Source organism: Serinus canaria, chromosome 11, assembly GCF_022539315.1.
Source record: "Serinus canaria isolate serCan28SL12 chromosome 11, serCan2020, whole genome shotgun sequence".
Lineage (NCBI taxonomy): Eukaryota > Metazoa > Chordata > Aves > Passeriformes > Fringillidae > Serinus > Serinus canaria.
The window spans coordinates 3523777-3544052 of NC_066325.1; the positions used below are offsets into that span (position 1 = coordinate 3523777).

At 51.1% G+C, this 20276-nt stretch overlaps 2 protein-coding genes across 2 annotated transcripts in view; one reads left to right on the forward strand and one right to left on the reverse strand.

Moving 5' to 3' along the window:
- The window catches only part of LOC103821197 (HYDIN axonemal central pair apparatus protein), a 163901-nt gene that overhangs the window by 62172 nt on the left and 81453 nt on the right, over positions 1–20276 (reverse strand). The gene's annotated exons all lie outside the window — the stretch shown is intronic.
- Positions 5925–19096, forward strand: LOC108964758 (hydrocephalus-inducing protein homolog). Its single transcript, XM_050978869.1, has 11 exons — positions 5925–6060; positions 6933–7076; positions 8338–8478; positions 8967–9283; positions 10855–11017; positions 11504–11602; positions 12290–12499; positions 13845–13973; positions 16274–16451; positions 16953–17158; positions 18975–19096. The coding sequence occupies exons 1-11, from the start codon at positions 5998–6000 to the stop codon at positions 18978–18980; spliced, it is 1656 nt and encodes a 551-aa protein (XP_050834826.1). The 5' UTR covers positions 5925–5997; the 3' UTR covers positions 18981–19096.

The window sequence follows — 20276 nt, forward strand, 5'->3', positions numbered from 1 at the left end:
CTGCTGAGAGTCAGGCTCTCCTTCTGTTCATGAGAGCACATGGCAGGGGAAAGTGGCTCACAGCAAGAGTGGTGAGGGCAAGATCTTATGAGGAGAAAGCAGCCCTTAATGTGGCTGGTCAGCTCTAGTTTTTCTCCTTCCCTCTGCTTCCCATTTTGAGCTTTAACGTTCTCAGACTTAAACCAAAAGTCGTTGTTGCTGCAGCAGAATTCCATCCTGCTGTGCTGCTGTGGGTGTCAGTTGAATGCCAAGAGAGATGCAGCTCCCTGGTGCTGTTCCCTGTCCCAGGCAGAGCCATACAGTCAGTGCCTGGGCAGCCATTTTCTAAAGCAAGAGGAACTTGTCAAGCAAGGGGACAGTCAGTGCATGGAACTGTGGAGTGAAGGACCAAGGGAGCTGTAGGACCTGGGAGGGGGTGATCAGCCACTCTGGGGGGCAGCTGGGGCAAAGAGCTGAGTTCTCAGGCAGGGCAACAGCACCATGGGAGAGAAGGGAGTCATTTTTCCTGAGACACTGGAGCTCTGTGTTCCTTGAGCCTTAGTGAGCACTGACCCTTGTTGGGAAGGCTCCCCCAGAGCTTATGGATCACTGGACTGTTACAGGAGTCCTTGCAAGCCTTCTTGGGCAAAGGAGGGGCTGAGGCAGCTGTGGCACAAAGTGCTCTGCCTGGGGCACTTGGCAGCCTCTGGTGCTGCCTCTCAGGGTTTGCCCCTCCTTGACAAGACCTGTTTGAGTGGGAAAACTTAGAAGGCAATTTATCACTGAGGGCTGTTAAATGTCCATTTGATAGTGACCAGTGTTCTGCTCCATTTCACAGTCTTGGGGGTAATGTTCTCCATTCTCCCAGTATCTCTGATTCCCTTGGGGTCATCTCTTTGCCCAGATGTGTCGTTCCTGAGCTGCGAGTGTACCCTGAAATCCTGCTCTACGATGAGTGCCACCTGAAGGTGCCATACGAGAGGAAGTTCCTCGTTGTAATAACACCGACCTTCCTGGCTGCTATGGGCTTATTCCCCAGGTTTGGCATCACATCCACTTCCTCCTGTCAAATATTATTGAGGAGATTATTGGGGCAAGAAAGGGTTTGGATAAGGCCTTGCTGGTTTTTATTCAATCTTAAAGATCTGCTGAGAACAGGATCCTACCTGATGTAAACTTTAGGAGGCAGTTTAACCTCCTGAGGAAACAGTTATTGTTCAGTCCTCAGGGTATTTTCTTGTGGGAGATCTTAGAGGGTTGTGAAAAGCTGCTGCATCCACAGACACCAGTGCCTGTGCTGGCAGCCTCCTTGCAGCATCCCCTGGGAGTGCTTAAGCCTACAATTTTTGCATCTTGTTCGTGCCTTTTACCTTTGTCCTGGGGATTTTTAAACATGAGTAATTTGCTGTTGCAGTGGATGTTAAGGAGTTTAAGGTTTCTTCAGAGGTCCCTCTAAAGTTGTATTTGATTCTGTCCCTTCCAGAAACGCAAGGAGAACTCTCCTGTATTCTACTCCAGCCCCAAGCCCTGTGGGATTGTTCAGCCTCACAGCTTTGCAGAGATCCCAGTTATAATCGAAGTGCAGGCGCTGGGCGAGCATCGCACCAATGTTCTCATTGGTGTGTTTGGGGATGAGAGAAACCCCCTGGTGAGTGCAAGGGGAGCTGTGTGCCTGTGGGCAACTGCTCCTGGCAGGGAGCACAGGGACAGGAATTCTGCTGGGGAAAACAAGCACAGACTGCTGTGGAGGACAGGAGGGATGGGTGGCACAAAGAGCTCATGCCTCATAGGTGGTAATCTCAGTGTCTGACACAGAAGGTAGTTCATCTAAGATGGAATTAAGGATTATTTTAGTTAATTAATCTTTAATGCTATTAATTTTGGAAACATCTGTTTTAAAAGTCTTGTCATCTCTCTGAGCACAAAAAGGAAGTCAGAAGATTTCTGGGAACCTTGAGCTTTCTGTAAAAGAAAGGAAAGCTGGCATTTGAAGAGTAGTTGGAGAAAGATTTAAACTTATTATTAAAACATTGGAAATGAGGATGCTAAATTCCCTGGATGGCACCAAACATCTGAACCTGGGCCATTGTGGCACTGCATGTAAACCAGTCACCAGGAAGGACAGGCAATGCAAGCTGTGCCAGGACAGGCAGTGCAAGCTGAAGTTTGACAAAACAGTTGCTTTCAACCATCAGTCTGCTTACCCTAAAGAGGAGGGTTTCTCCGCACCAGAATAACCAGTTGTTTAACTGTTGGCCTCATCTTAACTAGAAATTCCTTGCAAAGCTTTTAGCTTTGGGCCAATAATTTGTTGTTGGAATGTTTCTTATACCTTAATCCTTTTTCATTTGGAGGTGCATATAAATTTTTTATTTTATTTCCCCAAAAGCCTAGCATTTCAGTTGGAGAGTGGAAGCAGTCCCTAAAGAAATAACTTGAGTGGGGTTGAGCTATTAAAGTTTTTTTAGCTTTCCCTGTTGTGGTATGATTTGGGGTTTTTTTGAAATCTTTCTTGCCTGCTTCCTGGAACAGAGAGTAGAATTACAGAGCTCTGGAAAGCTGGCAGAAATCTACCCAAGTCCAAGGCTGATAGAGTTTGGCAAGATCCCAGCACTTCAGCCTACTTCACGCAGCTTTACCCTCTTCAACAAAGGTCTCGTCCCTGCAGACTTCAGGATGGAGGTCGTAAGTATCTGTGGGGCTGTTTTCCAGGGAAATGGACTGGTCGGTAGCAGCCATGACTTGGTTTTCATATGCAAGATTTCCATCTGAGCAAGGCAAGAGGAACCTGGCTCTGGAGTGGTTTTAGCTGGGGCACCCCTCAGTGAAGTCAGGTGCAGAGATGTTGGAGCAGAAATGAATCGGGGTTGTGTTGACAAGTTCTCCCTTAATTTAACGGAAGGTCTTTAGCTTTGTGTGTCACATTTTTGGAGCTCTGCAATCAAGAGAAACCTGTGGTCCTTTGCTGCCCAGAGCATGGATTTCACTGTGGCTTCCTTGTCCATCTGCATTTGCTTCATGCCAAACTGCTGTTAATAGTAGAGAGCAGGGTGTGAGGTCTGTCCTCAGACTGCTCGTGGGGAGGCAATTTTCACACCTCCTGTGGGTCAAGCCAGCTGGGCTGTCCACGCAAAGACAAGTGTGGGGGTTGTGCACTCCCCCAGCCTGGGATCTCTGTGCTATTGAAGAGCATCTTTGGGGACCAGCTGCAGAGAAAGGCTGCCTAATACGTGGGGGCTGTATAGGGCAGAAGGAGCTGGGGCTGCTCCCCTGGCAGGGGGAGCAGGGCTGGTGCAGCCAGGAAGGGCTGGGCCTGGGACTGGGTGGGATGTCTGCTGGAGGGGGAGATCTATGAGGGGCTTGAGGTTTGTTCTTCTTCGTGCTGGGTGTGTTGAACTTGTGGAGCTGGTTAAAACCTGATACTAAGGACTTGTTTGTGTCTGTGGGTAAAGCATCAGGCCATGTGGAGAGTCCAGCCACAGCCTCCTGAGCCAAGGAGGAGGGGTGTGAATTTCCTCTTGCTGCTTTTCCAGCTGTTTGGGAGATAAATGTAACCCTTAAGTGAGGGGTTTTTCCAGGAGAGCTTTTCCTGACTCCACAGTGGAGTTCTGCTTTCAGCCTCTGCAGGGAGCAGTGCACCTTGGCTGGGTGGTCATGGTGTGTAAAGGTTGGGTTTCACATGCTCCTACCAGGGCCAGACCTGCAGAGCTGTGTCTGTACAGCTGTGCTGGTGCAAGGCCTTTCCTCCCTCCCTTGGGCAGCTTCCAGCTCTCTTGCCCAGTCTGTGAAGTCCATGAGAAAGCAGATGACAAGAGTTCTTTGGAAGAGTGGGCCATGCCCACAGAGCACATGCATCCAGTTTTCTTTCTGCTTCTTGCTTTCCTGCTCTGCTCTAACCATTTGGAGGTGACTTTTCCAAAGCAGAGGGCACTGGGGCACCTCTCTGCGGCTGATGATGGGTGGGGAGTGAGGGCTTCAGTCCTTCAGGGGATGTTGAGAAGCACTGATGGCCCCTTGGGAAAGAATAGTTTGGTGTTGGGGTTTTGCACAACTGGTTTTGCAGAGGCATTCTTCAGGCTCTCAGCAGTATCTTCCAGGCATGTGGTTTCTGCAGTGGGATTTGAGCAGTCCTGCCTTCCTCTGGCCTTGAGCCTTTGTGAGAAGCCAGGAAAGAGAAAGCAGCTTTCCTTGGCACACACTCCAGAGAAAGATGGGGAAGGAACACTCTCCTGAGGATAAGCATCCCTTGGGTTGGGCAAAACTGGGTTAATTAGGTGAGTCCATTAAAGAAGGGGAAAATACAGGATGTATGAGCTCTGCTGTTGCCCAGTACTGTATTTTGGGGATTTTAAGCCTTTATGATTTTTATCATCCCCTCTTTAGTCTTTCTTTTCTTGTACCCCACAAGAGACCAGGGTGTATGGTTTCCTAAATGCAAATTATGCTTGTCCTACAGGTTCGCAAACCCCACTGCTGTGCCATTGAACCCAGAGAAGGAGTGATCCCTGCTGGGGGTGAGGTGCCTGTGTCTGTCACAGTAACCCTGGATGACACAGGGCCTTTTGCTGCCCCTGTCGAGCTGTTCATTGGGAACAGCCTTTGGACAGCCTTCGGGCTGGTGGCTTTGGGCACTGGCACCACGGTTGTCATAGACAAGCCATTCGCCCCAGAGCTCAACTTGGGATACCAATTCAGGTAGGACATCTCTCCACTCCCACCTCTCCTCCTGTCTCAACAAGGAGCAGTTTTGCTGTAGTCCTTCAGGCAAGGTCTTCTTCAGTGTCCAAAGCCCTGACTCCTTCTCTGAAGGCAGAGATTCCTTTAGAAACACGTGATGGCCAGTTGAGAGTTGTTAGACACCCTCAAAAGCCACTGACAGAGAAACCAGTTGCTAAATTGCCACTGAATTGTCTTTAGTTCTAATACACTGCTGTCCTCACTTGATCAAGTTATGAGTTCATAGGCTCCCCCAGAGCAAAAGGCTCCTGAAATGGCACCCGGATGAGGCAGTCCCTCCCTCCGTGTGGCTGAGGGACCAAGGGAGGGTGGCATTAGACCCTTCCCTTCCAAAACGGCAAGCAGGGGCCCTGGGAACAAAGAGACAGGAGGGTGACAACCTCCACGGGCAAGGCAGGAGCCCACAGAGCAGTTCCAGAGGCAGCTGGAAACTCTCTGGTTTGTGCGGGGTCCACACCGTCGCTGCCGCCTCTTCCTTGTGCTGTTCATGGGCTCTGCTGCTGCCCTGCTCTGCAGGACCTCGCTCAACTGCCAGCAGAGTTGGCAAAGTTCACTTTCAGACAGTTTCTAATGCAAAATGAAGTTTCTACAAATGGCTAGCAGTGCAAAACCAGAGCTACTATGAACAAGAGAGGCTCTGCTCCCCCGCTGTCCTCTCCTGGAGCAGGCAGATGATTTTTACCAGCTGCTGGGTCATCCAGAAACTGCCTCCGAGCCGGCTTTTAGACATGTCTGCAATCATACCCCCACACACAAGGTCCCCAAGTGCAGGATCTCAAAGATTCGCTTACAGTTTTGGGCACAGATTAATACAAAATACAGCAACAGTATGAATCACCCCAGAACAAACATTTTGGGGGAAAACACCACGTCCACTTAGCCTCACCTGGAAAATGTTACATTACCATTGTAAACATATTTCTCTTTGCAATAATGACATCAGAAGGGCACCTTATCAGACACTACTTCTGGTCCACATTAAGAGCTGGAAATTAAGACAGTCTCCAAGCTATTAACACCTCAGATTGCTCACTGGGAGCAATCTGATGACCAAGGAAATAGCAGATTTTCCATCCTGCCTTCTATTCTAGCCTCGTTCCCTGTTTTCATCGGTTCAAAGTAACAAACAAGGGCCGCCGTTACCATCAGCTCTTCTGGAGTGTGGCATGCTACAGCCCACCTGAGGAGGAGGGCCAGAGGGCCTCAGACCTCAGCAGCTCCCAGGATGATTCCCAGAGCCCCAAACGTGCCAGCCCCGTGTTTGGGCTGGAGCCAGTGTCGATGGGCCTGAAGTCAGGCCAGTCTGAGGACTTGGTGCTGCGAGGCTTCTCCCGCATCCCACAGGTGAGGTCCCCACCACGGGCTGAGCCTGGGGAGCCATCAGATCCCCTCCCCTGGGCTTGCTCCACAGTCCCTTGGCATTTGCCTGGGGAAATGAGCAGGGGCCTTCACAAAACTGATGTAAGACCACACGTTTCTGTGGCAGCACAGTTGATTTCCTTGCTGGCCACCATCAGACCAGCTTTATTGTGATTGCACAGCTACCAAAACTCAGTGCGGATCCCAAAGCAGGGATGGAAGGAAGTATTGCTCTTTTGGGGCAAACAGTACTGCATGCTTAGTCAGCAAAGAAGGACAGAGAAATAGGTTACACTTAGACTAAGAGCCCAAAAAGAAATTGAATTAAGTAAGTGCCAAGTGATTTATCTGGGGTAAGCATGGAGTAAAACAAAAGTCATGTGAAGGGAGGGAGCATCTCACAAGTGCCTTTTGTGGTTATTGGGGTGCAGTGATACAGACAATTGAGCACAGAATAGATAAGCTGCATCACTGGAAGAAAAGGGGGCAGTGACCATAACTCTGTGGCAGGAGTAGGGCCTGGGGTGGGTGGTGGGTGCTGAGCCAATGGAGGAGGGCATTTGCTGGATGAAAAGGGGGCAGGAAGAAAAGGGGGCAGTGACCATAACTCTGTGGCAGGAGTAGGGCCTGGGGTGGGTGGTGGGTGCTGACCAATGCAGGGCATTTACTGGATGCCCTGCCACCACCTACTGCTGACAAGAGACTCTAGCATGCAGGAGGTGCACTATTATGTGATGTGTGAAGCTGTCAGTGGGATAACCAGCAGGACAGAGAAGATAATAGAAACAGTCCTCACCTGCAAGTTTATTCACCCCTCTATAGAAGTGTCAGCAAGACAATTCTCTTTCCTTGTGCAGGAGGTGCACTATTATGTGATGTGTGAAGCTGTCAGTGGGATAACCAGCAGGACAGAGAAGATAATAGAAACAGTCCTCACCTGCAAGTTTATTCACCCCTCTATAGAAGTGTCAGCAAGACAATTCTCTTTCCTTGTGAACAAGGTAAGTCTGGCTTGCATCCTGGCATTTAACAGCATGGCTGAGGGGGTTGTGTGCTTGTGTTAAAGCCCCTCTTTACCCTTCCTGAGGCACTTTGTAAAGTGAGTGAAGATGCTTTTAGAGATGAGACTGGTATTTAATTTCCCCAAAGTAAAATTGCAGTTACAGTTGCACTGCCAAGGGGGATCATGGCCACTTCCAGAGAAATGCCAATTTCTCTGCTCACTGTAAAGGGAGGTTTTGGAGGATGCTCCAAGGCATGGTGATGTCTGTACACTGATGCTGTAGGGATGCTGGGAAAAATGGAGATTCCTGTGAAGTCCTCAGGCTGACAAGGAAAAACTCATCATCTCATGTGTCTCTTTGCCTTCTCTGCTATTGGCGTGGATGCTTTATGGCTTAGTTATATAGTACAGCTCTGTGCATTTCCCTAAGTCTCACCTGCTTCAAAGGACCCCAGACATCCTGCAACTGCAGGGATAACACTGAGGGCAGAGCAGGTGCCCTTTAGTCTCAGGATCCCAGCTCCAGCATGACCTTTCCCTCCCCTGAAAGTTGTCTGAAAAAGAGAAGATGTTTCATCCTTTGGTTTCTGTAGTTTCAGGCCACTCCTGTGGTTCCCAGGCTTCCCCGAAGTACAGAATCCCCCCTGGAACAGGCAGTTCAGATATAATTTAGGAGCTTTTCAGCTCTCTCTGATTCTACCTGCCACACACACAAACTGATTTATGGCATACTGGGGCACAGCACCTGTTTGAAATGAGTACATGCAGAACTAGCTTCCCAAAGTCTCTGGTTTCTCTAAACCATGCAGGAAGCCCAGCACAGTGCATAGACAGGAAGGAAGAGCCTGGGCTTTTATGAGGCTGCTAGAGCCAGTAAGGCTGTGAGAAATGACTGTATGTGAATGAGGACCATCTAGTGCTGTTCCGCCCAACAGAAAGACAAAACTGGAGATAAATGGGCTGGATTCCCATTCTGCTTTAGATCTTGTTCAAGCAGCCACCTCCTCTCAGGAGCCTATTCCCTCATCTGTACGTGGGAGTGTTTTCCTGGCCCCCAGATGATGCTGTGGTTTCTAAAGATGAAAAGCATCTGCTATAAAGAAAAACCTCCTGGAAGGGTAGAAACAAATAGAAAGGGTAAATAGAGATGTATGCACTTCTGGGGCTGAAGAATGTGAGATGCAGCAGAAGCAAAAGAAGGTCTGTGGCTAGTTGAGGCTGGTTTTCCTTATCTGTTATTCCTTATCCTGTTTCCATAGAAACCCAGTGATGTCCTGACACTGCAGTACCAGCCTTTGGCTTTAAAAAACACCTGCCTGCTGCCACTGGATCTTATGCTGGACTTGGAGCAGCCATTCCTGGTCTGTGATGAGGACCAGCAGCCCCTCCCAGATGGCCAGGTGAGCAGCCCTGGACTCCTCCAGTGGGGTCTGAAGAGGAGGGATGTGGTGGTGCCTTTCTGTTGGGAGATCCTTGAGTCAAGAAGTTTATTCTGTAGCATCAGCAGTGGACTGGCCTGAGCTGCATCAGCACAGCTCCTGAAGGAATCAAAATAGTATCTGAATTGAGGAGATCCATCCTGGCTTTAAGGCACAGGGAGAAGGGAGCAGGCAGCTGGGTCTGGGCAAGCCATGCAGTAAAGGTGTCTCCTGGAAAGCATGCCAGCTCTCCAGCAGCCACCCCCTTGTATTGGGGCTGAGCACAGAAATGGGAGCCTGAGGGAATCCTGGACTGGACTGTGGTGCCTGCAGACAGACTCCTGCTGTAGAGAAATGAACCATGAACTGAGAAGCCCATGCTGGGGTCACTTTGAGCATTTACTGTTTCATGCTGTCAGACCTTGGGACATCATGCCACAGGTGATTAATTACGGCTCATCTCCTTGCAGCCTGTGAGAGTGGATGTAGGGGAGACCTGTCATCTCTATGTTGCATTTGACCCAGCTTACGAACTGGATTTTAAGAGCTGGAAAAAAGAGAAGATTCTGAACATAGACATGGTCAGGGGCCATCCTTTTGTGGAGCGTATCGTCCTTCGGGGAGAAGTGCACTTCCCAAATCTCCAAATCCAGCCCAGCTCCCTGGAGTTTGGCTGCATCGTGGCTGGCACTAAAGAAGTGCGTTCTCTGGAGATGACCAACTGCAGCTCCCTTCCCGTGGAGTATCACTGGGCATTCCATTCCAAGAGCCAGGTTTACAGGTTGAGGTATGTGCACCTTTGCCCTCTCCTTGAAGCTCTTCTTCCTGGTGTCCTGCTTGTACTTGGCAAAGAAGAAATCTGTTTGCCTAGGATCTGACAGACTGCTTCTGACTTTTTCTTGTGCAAATAACGCTGACCAGCTGTGCTCAGGCTGGATGCTTAGGGAAGAGGTTTTCCACCAATTTGGTGCTGCGTAGCCCCCACAGTGGTTTCCCCTGGGAAGGAAAGCTGGGGTGAAAGCTGCTTTCTCAGACCTCTGTGGCCTGAGGCAATGTCCACCTTGATGAAGGGCTCCTAGTCCCAGCTCCCACAGTGCTGCTGGAGGCCCTTCTGGCCCATCTGCTTTGGGATGGGTCCTCTCTGCAGGAGCTGCTCTCTGCTCCTTGCCTTCCTCCCTTGCATTGTGCTGGAGGATGCCCAGAAAGTCCCAACACCAGACAAAGAGCTACTTAGTGCCTGGGCTGATGCTGAACAGCCAGCTGAACAGCCTTCCCTTTCCTTCTTTGCTGAGACAACTCCTTTACTGCCAGGATGATTTCTTTCCCAGGGGTCAGCTTTCAGTGGACACCTCGGATTCTTCACTCCCTTTTTTTGTGACACTTGTTACTCATTTTGACTTTTCCTTACTGCAACATATCCCTTATGGGTTCTGTACTGCTTGACAGCAGGACTCGTTCATCACATGATCTCCTATCCCCTGCCTCCTAGAGAGTTTCTACTTTAGAGTGAAAAATGTCATTGTCTGGGCACCGTGGTGCTGGGAAGTTGCCTCAAACCATTCATTAAAACTAAAGACTGGAATAGATGAGTAGGGATCTCTTGGGGGTTATGATGAGAGAGCACCTCATCCAGAAATGAAAGCCAGCCTTAGGTAACAAGCTACAGAGCTGAAGGCAGTGATTCTTTGGGGAGCAGGTCATTCCAGGCCCTGAATACCTGTCTGGGAATGGAGCATCCAGGTGGTGTTTGACTGTGGGGAGCACATGCAGCTCAGCAGGTGACAGGCAGGCATGGCTCAACTATGTCCCTTACGTGGCATTAGAAACACAAGCAGAGTTACCCTGAGCACCTGGTTCAGTTTAAAATGGGGAATGTGACCTGAGTCACCTGGGAGTGTTGGAAAATGTCACCCAACCCCCCAACACTGTCAGGGAAACATTTCTGATAAATCCCTGGTGGAGCTGCAGAGTTTCTGGCGTTGGGCACTGGGGGCTGTGCTGGCTCCTCAGTGGCCAGGTCTGCCCCTTGGTGCCTCAAATCTCACCTTTTTGCTTGCCTTCTCTGTCTTTTCTGCTCCCACTGTGCTTTTTGACTCCCCACAAGGTGTTAATCCCTGTCCTCTGTAGTTCCTCAATGGAAGCAGTTGCAGCTGCTGCACCACTGCTACCTTGGTGTCATCCCTGGGCTACCTTTAGAGCAGAGCTGCTCCAGCCTGGATTGGGAAGGGCTGGATCAAACCATTTCTCGGTTCAACGTGCCAGCACCCAGCCAGGGGCTGCATCCTGACCAGGAGCTGCTCATGCAGGTGTCCCTCCCTCCCACTGCAGCTCCCTGTTCATAGTTATGTTATATTCCAGATATGAGCTTTTCCCACCTAAATTCCAACCCAAACCACCAAAGGAGAAGAGAGCCAGTTTGGATTCCTCAGTATCTCGAAGGAGACGCTTCAGGATCAGAAAAGAGGAGCCACTCACAGCCCTGAAAGAATCGCGGGATCCTGCCCAGTCTTCAGGAGCAGAGGTAGATTTTCTTGTCCACCCAGTGTTTGTGCTGTCTCCCCAGCCTGCCAGCACCAAGTCATGCTTGTGCTGCCGACCTCCCTTTTTGCTGCCCTGCTGTCCTGTGTCCTGAGGGCTGGTCAGGCAGCAGGGCCAGTGGCTGGACATGGGGTGAGTGGGAGGGAGAAATAGGAGAATTTTTCTTGGAGAAGCTCACTCCTACAGACCTGTGCTGAGTGTGGGATTTTTTGCCTTGTTTTCTTCACAATGTAAGATGAGGCTTTTATCTGCACCACCATGGTAAGACTTCCAGCTTCTTTCCCAGAGCAAGCTCTGATGAGTCCTGATCCCCATGTACTCTCTTCCCAACCCAACCCAGACTACCTGTGTGCAGGTCTCTGCTTTCACCCAAGAGCTGGTGTTGGTGGCCCTGAAGCTGTCTTATAAAGTGAGACTTTGCAAAGTGGCTGTCTCTTCCTCCTAGCATAGAAAATGGCTTTGTTTTCAGGTGCCACCAGAAAGTCGTGGACGGTATTACATCCCAGTAGGTCTCGTGGGAGTCAAATCCACCATGGATGTAATGCACACTCCCCTCGAAGTGGAGGAGGTAAGAGGAAATCTGTCTCGCTTGCACATTGTCAGTGTGGCTGGAGCTCCCAGTGCCACTGGTGGCCCTCAGCATTGGCCACAGAGGGGCCTCATGTCCCTCCAGGCCCATCACAAAGTGCTGCTGAAGCAACTGGTTGTTGGAGAGGCTGTGCAGAATACATTTTAGGGCTGCCCAAGGATGCTGTGCAGCACCTATGGAGGGCATTGCTCCCCCTGGACCTCATCTCATAGGAAATTTTTGCAGGAGCTTTTGCTGAGGCACCTTGAGAACACAGCATATATTTCAGAGAGAAAGGGGAAAAGCCTCAGGAGTCAGATGAGCTGGGCTAGAGTTCTTCTCTGAGCTCCCTGAGCTCCAAGAGCTCTCACTCTGAGTGTCCAGCTTTTCTAAAAGCAGCAAGAAAGGCTTTTTAAAGGCAAATCATGCATCAGAGAGAATTTCTACTGGCAGGAGACATTTACTTTAATGTAGTGTATTAATTAAGGCATTGATCTGTGAGTACGGGAGAAGATTTCCCCCATGGTCCCTTCACTGGTCAGTGGCACAGACGCAGGATAAGATTAGGATGATTCTGGCAGTGTTTGGGGAATAGGCCCCTCTAGGTACAGCTGCACTTTGCTCCAAGATGCTCTTCTGCATCCATTTCCATGCTCAGCATCTCAATCTCTTCTGTCCTCCATCCAGGTTCTCAGTATTGTGCCACTGTCAGGTGTGCTGCAGCCAGGAGAGAGCCAGCAGGTCTCCTTCACCTTCTCTAGCGGCTTCAACACCACCTCCAATGTCACGGTGCTGTGCCACGTGGAGGGAGGCCCCACCTACGAGGTGCTGGTGACCGGGGAGACCTCATGTGTCAGCTACTCCCTGAGCCCCCGGGAGATCGACTGTGGCTCTCAGGTAGCACACACATCCCCTGGCACAGCTCCTTGCCTTGGTGGGCTCCTGCCCACCTCGGTCCAGGGCTCCCTCCCCTTCCCAGCCCCTTTGTTGGCTCTGGGGCTTGGAAGTACAACCTTTGAGGGACACATCTGGCACCCAGGCTGGTTTAAAATGGCCATCTCCAACCCTCTCCACAATGCTGGGAACGCCTCTTTTTTCAGGGTACCTGACACTGCCTCCTGGGGCAGGCAGGGTCCCAGTGGGGCTGCTCTGTGGGATGTGTCCCTGAGATATCCCTCTGCTGATCCACTCCTAAAGCCTGACCTCCAAGGAGATGCTCTTGTCTAAAGCTCTTGCTTAATCCACACAATAATCAAGGGAAGAAGTTGGGCTTCCTGTCACTACAGTTGGAGAGACTGTCCCAGCATAATCCCCACTTCACTCTTTTTCAGTTGAAAGCCCACAGATATTTCCAACTGCCGGCCCTGTCTGTGTTGCCCTGTGTGACTCCCTTGCTGCATGCATGTTGCTTGCCAATGCTTGCATGCAGGTGCCTTTTCTTCTGGAATGCCTCAGTGCTGTCTCTGTTTCTCCTGGCTGTTGGTGACTCCTCAGAGTGCAGAGAGCCCATGTCCCCTGGTTCGTTTATTGCTGGCCCTCACATGGTTGTTACCACACCTCTGTGTGCTGCCAGAGCTCCCTGGTCCTGTGCAGGTGTTAGGAAAAGTGAACGAGGCCAAATTTCAGCGATTGAAAAGGGTTCTCGTTTATTAAAACACAAGCCAGAGAGAACAGAGGATCCGGGATAAGCCCAGATCCCCACACAACAGCTTGAAGGAGGAACAAAAGAACAGAACAGAACTCCACAGGACTGAACAGAACTGCCCAGAACAGAAAAAGAAACCCCGCAGGCCGGAAAACCCCCTTTTTTATAAGCATCCCTGGTCCAGGATTGGTGGGTTTTGGATCCGTGCACCGATTGGTGGAATTCGGGCACTTTGATTGGTCCTTACCGATGTTCATTCTGGACCAATCATATTGATTGGTGCTCCGGCCCAATCACTCTCTGAATTGTCCACCCTCTGCCCCCACCAAGTCCTGGACTCCATCTCTTCCCCCACAGCAAATAACTCCCCATTTTCCCTTCCCCCACAACAAATAACTCCCCATTCCCCAAACATTTTAACAAGAAATTCATAACAGGTGCCCTGTGCCTGGGGCTTCCCCAGGTTCCCAAGTGCCCTTATCTCCTCCCTGGTGCCTGCTCCCATGATGTGTCTGCTTTCAACCCCAGGAGAGAGGAAGGAGATTCCCAGCAGCAGTCCTGGGTCTGTAACTTCTCTCTCCTGTGCCTTCTCTCCAGATGTTTAATGAAATTCATCACAGCAAGGTCACCCTGGAGAACACTTGCAGGAGTGAATTCAGCTGGGTGCTAAACCTTAGCAGTGCAGACCAGCATCTGCCTGGTGTGTTTCTGGTCAACCCCACCACTGTAAGTAGCACAAGTGACTGACCCCAGCCCTGTGTCAGGTGGCCCGGGAGAGTTTTAAAGGGAAAAAAGCCGGGGTGGGAAGGGGGAAAGAAGTCGGAGGGGAAAACCCCAAACCCAGCCATGAGAGAGACAGAGCTGTAAGCCATTTCTGCAGGGGCCAGAGAAGGTCAAACAAGTGCTCTCCTGACAGACTCATCCACGGCCTAGGCTGGTGGGTGGCTCTGCTGTCACAGGGCAGACCCCGGTGGGAGGCAAAAGTGTGTTGGCCATTGTCTGTCCTGCTGTAAGGGGAGCAGAGGAGAATTCTTTTTGATAGATTTCTCAGATGAAAATAAGGCACAAATGCAGCGTTATATCTGAAAACTGCTTATTGGTAAGGAAAGGGCACGGTCCCGACCAGAAGGGGATAGAAAAGAGAGCGAGAGAGAAAATGAGAAACGGAGAGAGCAACAGTGGACAGGGACAGAGCGTCACCGCTAGAGCCCTGGGGCGCTCTGTCGGGTCCTGCTCGGCACATGGAGCAAGTGTGCTGCCAGCCGCACCAGGGTGCGTGCCCGCCGCGGCGGGGCCGGGCTCCACGGGCCGGCGGCGGGGCCGGCTGACCCGCGGGCTGAGGCCGGGCCGGGCTCAGCAGCCGCGGCTTGTCACGGTCAGGACGCGGCTGCTCCCTCGGGGAAGCAGCGGAGCACTGGATTGCCGTGGTGAGCCGGGAAGCGGCGACAGCAGCGTGGACAGACCGGGAGGAAGAGGCTCTGCAGGGAGTTGGACCCTGCCGGTACTCCCAGCCCACAAAATAACAAGAATGGCAGGGGAAAGCGTTAGCTGCTTGTAGATTCTAAGATTCCTCCCGTAACTCAGCCATTTTAGGAAGACGGTCAGACGGGAAAAATTTTCCCGGGCTTCGCGGTCTGCCCACCTCCAAGGGGGAGGTCGCTTGCAGCCCCCCAGGCACGGAGCTTGCCTGCATTTTCTCCTTGCGATCTCCTTTACACGTGGCATGTGTTAAGGCTCCCAGCACGTCTACAGCCCCTATAGTAATTTTTCTCCCCATGTCAGAAAGTGGATTTATATCATATGTTGTGGCATAACTTAAAATTTAATTGGTTGCTCACAGTCACTCTGGGGACTCCGACGGCTGAGATCTCGGGCTGTGCTGGCACTGGAGCGTTTCTGAGGGTCACCTCACCCAGGCTGTGTGGTCACATATCCCTTACGTAGGCTTGATGCTCCCTGCCTCCTCCAGCTTTGTTGCTGTGCAGCGGCTTTGTGAGGCAGTGAGGGGGCCAGGGAGCAGCGGGGCTGGAAGAGCACCGAGAAAAATTTGCAGCATCCCACTGCTGTCCAAACTTCTCAGTCCTGCCTGGATGTCTGAGCCGAAGCAGCATTCCTGCCTTTGTCCCTCCTTGCAGTGGGAAGAGGAAGTGTTTGGCTTTCCCATTTCTTCATGCCTGTCTCCTGCAAGGGATGAGAGGAGCTGCTGGCCCTGCTTAGTGTGGGAACTTCCCTTGCATAGCGGCAGCAGAAGAGCCTTTTTTTGATGAGGCGGGCTCTTTCTCGCAGAGGGCAAACCCCTTCAGCAGCAGGGCTGTGCTCACATCGGGCTGTGCTGGGGCTGCAGCCTTATGAGCCATGGGGAGGACACACGGCACCCCGGGATCAGATGCTTGACTTTTTGGGCACAAGGAAGGTAGAAGGTATGAAAAATGAAGGCCACTCCTCAGTTAAAATTTAAAGAAAATTTAATAAGAGACAATAGGGGACAAAGCAGAAGTAACAGCGCTGGGTGCTTGGCTTGGGTGCTTAGCCAGAGGCACAGACCAGTCAACACAGCAACACCCCTTATATACTCTGAGTATTGCATCAGCCTAATCCATATCTACAAATGCTTATATATATTGAAATATTTTAACATAGTTCCTCCTCCCTCCCGCCTTTTTGGAGCATGTGTAGTTGTCCTAGTCATTTGTTACTTTTTGACACATTCAACAGGTTTCCATTCCTTCATTGGTTAAATGTTAATATTACAACAATTCTTCACCAACATTGGTATCACAACACAACATTTGCATTAAAAGAACTCTAAACTTTAGCAAAACTTCTTTTACAAAAGTCAACATTATAAAACATATAGTATTTACTCTAACAGTTGTGAAAGCCAACACTGTAATGTGTTTATTTCATGGGGGATGTGGTCTGATGGTTTCTTCTAGATGAGAACCTGTTTCCTCAGCCTGTATTTCCCCTGAGCCATCCCCATCAAACACTCTGATGCATTCCTCCCTCTTCTTCTGTCCCTGCAGGGCTCCATTGCACCCGGTGAGAAGCAAGTGCTGGAATTCTCTTACATGCTAGGATTACCAGGAGCCTTCACCAGGACTTACCAGCTTAAAGTGGGTGACCTGGACCCGGAAAATATTTGTCTGAGAGGAGAAGCATCCTTTCCAATGATCTGTATGAACCTGCCCTGGAACATCAAAGGTGGGTCTGCCCCCAGGAAGGGCCCCTCTGGTTTTGTTCCCTACCATATGCCCACAGGGCAGCTCATGCTCCCTTCCAGCGAGCCTGGAGGGTTGCAGGACTGCCAGACCAACTCAAGCCCCCTGGTTGCTTCATGAGTCTTGAGCAGAGGATCCCACGTGGGCTTTGTCCCAGGAACCAGCTTGCCAGCACATCTGGCAGGGTCCTGAAGGGTGATGACGAGGGTGAAAGGCTTGGGAAGGCTGCAAGAGAGGCTGGCAGGGCTTCTGGCAGGGTTGGATGTGTGTGACATTGCAGGGGATGAGATGCTCCTCTGTGGGGAGGGAGATGGTTGGGAGCAAACATGAGGATTCAGAGAGGAGCAGCATCATCCACTTTCCATAGATGGCTTGAGGGATTTCTTTCTGGAAGAAACCAGTGTTGGGAGGCAGGGACTTCCCAGCTTAAATAAGACTGGCACTTTGCTCACACTTCTCTTTTGTGGATGTTTTCTTCCTTCAGAAAATGAAAAAGATGAGAAGTCTCTGACACAGTTCATAAAACCCGTGCAAGAACACAGTCAGAGGAAGAAATCCGTTGTTCGGAAGAAGATTCAGAGCCTGAAGACTGGGATCTTGAAGTCTCAGACCCGAAAAACTCAGACTGCAAAGAGTCTGAGTCTGAAGACTGGGAACCTGAATCCTGATGTGCTTGACTCTGGCATTGCAGTAAGAACAGCTGCAGCCCTCTTTGGCACATGCCACCCTCTCCATGTCACCTGAGCCCCTTGCAGCTCACAGCAGCTCCCCAGTGCCCTGATGGCACCTGGGACCTTCCTGCCCACTTAGAACCTTGTGTCACCTCAGCATTGCCCCTAGGGCTGCCACTCTGGTCATGGTCTCCTCTGGGGCTGCACCAGCTTCCTGGCTACCCCAGGGAGAGATCCTGAAGGCCATGCTCCAGGGATGGAGTTAATGGTGCTTTGAAGGAGATGCAGGTCGTTGCTGGGGAGTTTGTTGGTCCCAACCCAAGCTCTGACAGATTTACAGGCCTTAACAGCAGCTGCCTGGTTGTGCCCTGGGGCTGTGCTGGTGGTGCTCATCTCCAAGAGGCACCAGCTTGGTCCTGGTTCCTTTTCAAGACAGTTTTTGTCCAAGCTGCCTTGGTACTGACTGGGGGCAGGCAAGTATCTGGAGCTCTGGAAGGTTCCTGGCTTGTCTGTCTGGCCAGATCAGCTTTGCTAACAGTGTCTGGGCAGGCAAAGATGCTGGAGTTACTTCTCTGGAGATGAGGTCCTGGCTAAGAGAGCAGGAGGTGTCACAGGCACTGAGCAGCCAGAGGGAAGGACCCCCACACCCCCTCCCAGCAAGAGCGGGGTGGGATCCTTTCTCAAGTGCAAGCTGGGCCTTGGCAAGGACCTTTGCTAACCAGCCCCTGTCTTCCCTTTCTTCAGCCAAACACTCAGCAGCAGATAAACGTGGTGAAGAAGCTGATAGAGAAGGCTGCTCTGGAGATGCAGGAAAAGCTCACACCCCATCCCCCAGAGAGCAAGTTCCCTGACAAAGAACTGTGCCAGAGCCTTGTCAAGTGAGTTGGGACTCCCATCCCCATCTCCAAGGTGCCCCATGGGGAATACCCAGCTTTGTCCCCTTCTCCTGAGAGCTCCTTGTGTCTGCAAAGCTGGGAATAGCCTGGACTCCAGAAAGGGTCTGGTCCTGGTGGCTGTGACACGCTGCATGTGAGCAGTGGAGTGTCCTCCCTTCCCCAGCCCCACGCTGAGCTTTGGACTGCTCAGCTCCCCCCAGGTGTGGGGTTCTGTCCCTAGAGCTGGAGGAGCCAGGGCAGGCCTTCAAGGCCTTCCAGACAGCCTAAATTCTGTTCCTGCTGACTAGCTCTGAAAGAAACAACTCCCAGCTGATGTCTTGGTACCAACTAACAGCTGTGCAGCTGTGACACTAAACAAAAGGAGAAGGGAACTGCACATGTCAGCAAACCCTTTAAAACCCAACATCAGATGGCTTAAAGCCTGGATGTCAGGGCTTATCTAGGTGACTTGATCCATCCCTTCGAAACATCCTGATGCAGCACAAGCACGGGAGGCTTCAATTCAGGAAGAAGATGCTCTGCAGAACAGCTCATGTGATCTGGCTGCAGAGCAATGGAGATTTCTTGTGCAGGCAAATCTTGTTCCTAGGCCCCAAAGCAATTTCAGGCTCAGGCTGTATTCCAGGCTAAGCAGTTTCATTGAGAGCAGTGGAGACCTAGTGTGCTCACTTACACTGGGTTTTCATGGCAGAGGAGCTGTGGCCAGTGTCCATTTTAAACTAATTTTCAGGTACCGTTTACTAATGGTAAAAATCCTGGGACCTGCACTCCTCCTGACTTCCCAAAGTCATTGCCAGGTGGTCAGGCCGTGGGTTTCATGGGCTTGAGCTGAGTTTTTACAGCAGTGAATAAAGAAATAGCCACTGTATTTGTATCCTCCATCCACTTGGATGCATAGCCAGGCTGTGGTTTAAGGACTGTCCTTAATCTTCCTTGCAGAGTTGAACTGCCTGAGTATGTCCTGGACATGGGCACTGTCCGTAAGGGTTTCACTGAGAGAAGCACTCTGGAGATCACCAACCCTGGGCAGATCCCAGTGTCCTTCCAGATCGATGCATCTGTCCTGCAGGACACAGGTAAGCAGTGCTGGAGATACTTCTTGTGGGCTTGAAGGAGGTGTCTCAGACAGATTAGCTAAAGCCATTGAACTTGGGGAGGTTTCTGAGCTTTTTCTTCTCAGTGCCTCTTGGGAGGCAGGGAGCTTTAGAGGCAGAACTATCCTGGCCAGCCATGCCCAGGGACCTGGCATGCCTGTGACTGCCCTAATGCTCCTGTACAGAGGCCAGATGGGCTTATCAGCCTGGTCACCTCTCAGCATATTCAGCCCTTGGCTCCCATGAGCATCAAGTTTCTTTGGGCACTCTGTGGGCTTATTTTGCCATCCAGCGGGGTCTGATGTGTTTTGGAAGCACTTTGTTTGGAGTTCAGCACACTGTCACAGCACCTGTATTCAGCCTTTATTGAGGAAACAGCCTGTGAGATCCTCTGGTGGATCAAAAGAGGTTTCCAAAAGAGGCCTTGAGGCAAGGCTGCCCTTCCATCACACAGTGGCTCACTGTGTCTGAGGGGTGTTCAGGTGCACTCTTAAGTTTTTGTCCAGGTCACAGCACGGCGTGGGGCTTTTGCCAGACCTCTCAGCCAGGACACCTGTAAGGCCTTAACGTGCTTATGACAAATTTTGTGTTTCCTGTGTATCTCAGCGGCTTTGTGTTCATCTGTTCAAGGTTTCAGCATGGAACTGGACCAGGTGCAGGGCCTGCCCCACAGCTACACCAAGACGTTTGACGTGCGCTTTGAAAGTATCCGGCAGCCACGGGGTGACGTCGATGTGCTGCTGCCCATAGAGGTACCACAGCTCTTGGCAGCAGGCAGCGGGCTGGGCACAGCAGCAGCTGTCACCTGTACACTCTGCTGAATTCTCTGTCCTTCTCCAGGTGAAAAAAGGCCCCACATATAACATCCGTCTCCGTGCCGCTGTGTCTGAGCTGTCACTCGAACTCTCCAAGAACACTCTGCACTTCTCCGCTCTGCTCGTTGGGCAGTGCCAGGTTGAGACAGTCCAGCTCTACAACTGGTTCCGAGTACCCTGCAGATGGTCCATCAAGCCTGTTCCGAAGGTAAAGCACAGGCAACATTGAACATGTAACTTCTTGGTTGGGTTTTCTTTGTGATTATTGCCGTTTCTGCTCCTGTGGCTGCCTGAGCACTTGGGTCTGCAGCGTGTTTGAGGAAGCTTCTGAA

Bases quoted from the DNA above. Each gene is read 5' to 3' on its own strand.
- LOC108964758 (XM_050978869.1), top strand. From the start codon at position 5,998: ATGGGCCTGAAGTCAGGCCAGTCTGAGGACTTGGTGCTGCGAGGCTTC. The intron at 7,077-8,337 runs GTAAGTCTGGCT...CTGTTTCCATAG, and splicing joins TCTCTTTCCTTGTGAACAAG to AAACCCAGTGATGTCCTGAC. The intron at 8,479-8,966 runs GTGAGCAGCCCT...ATCTCCTTGCAG, and splicing joins AGCCCCTCCCAGATGGCCAG to CCTGTGAGAGTGGATGTAGG.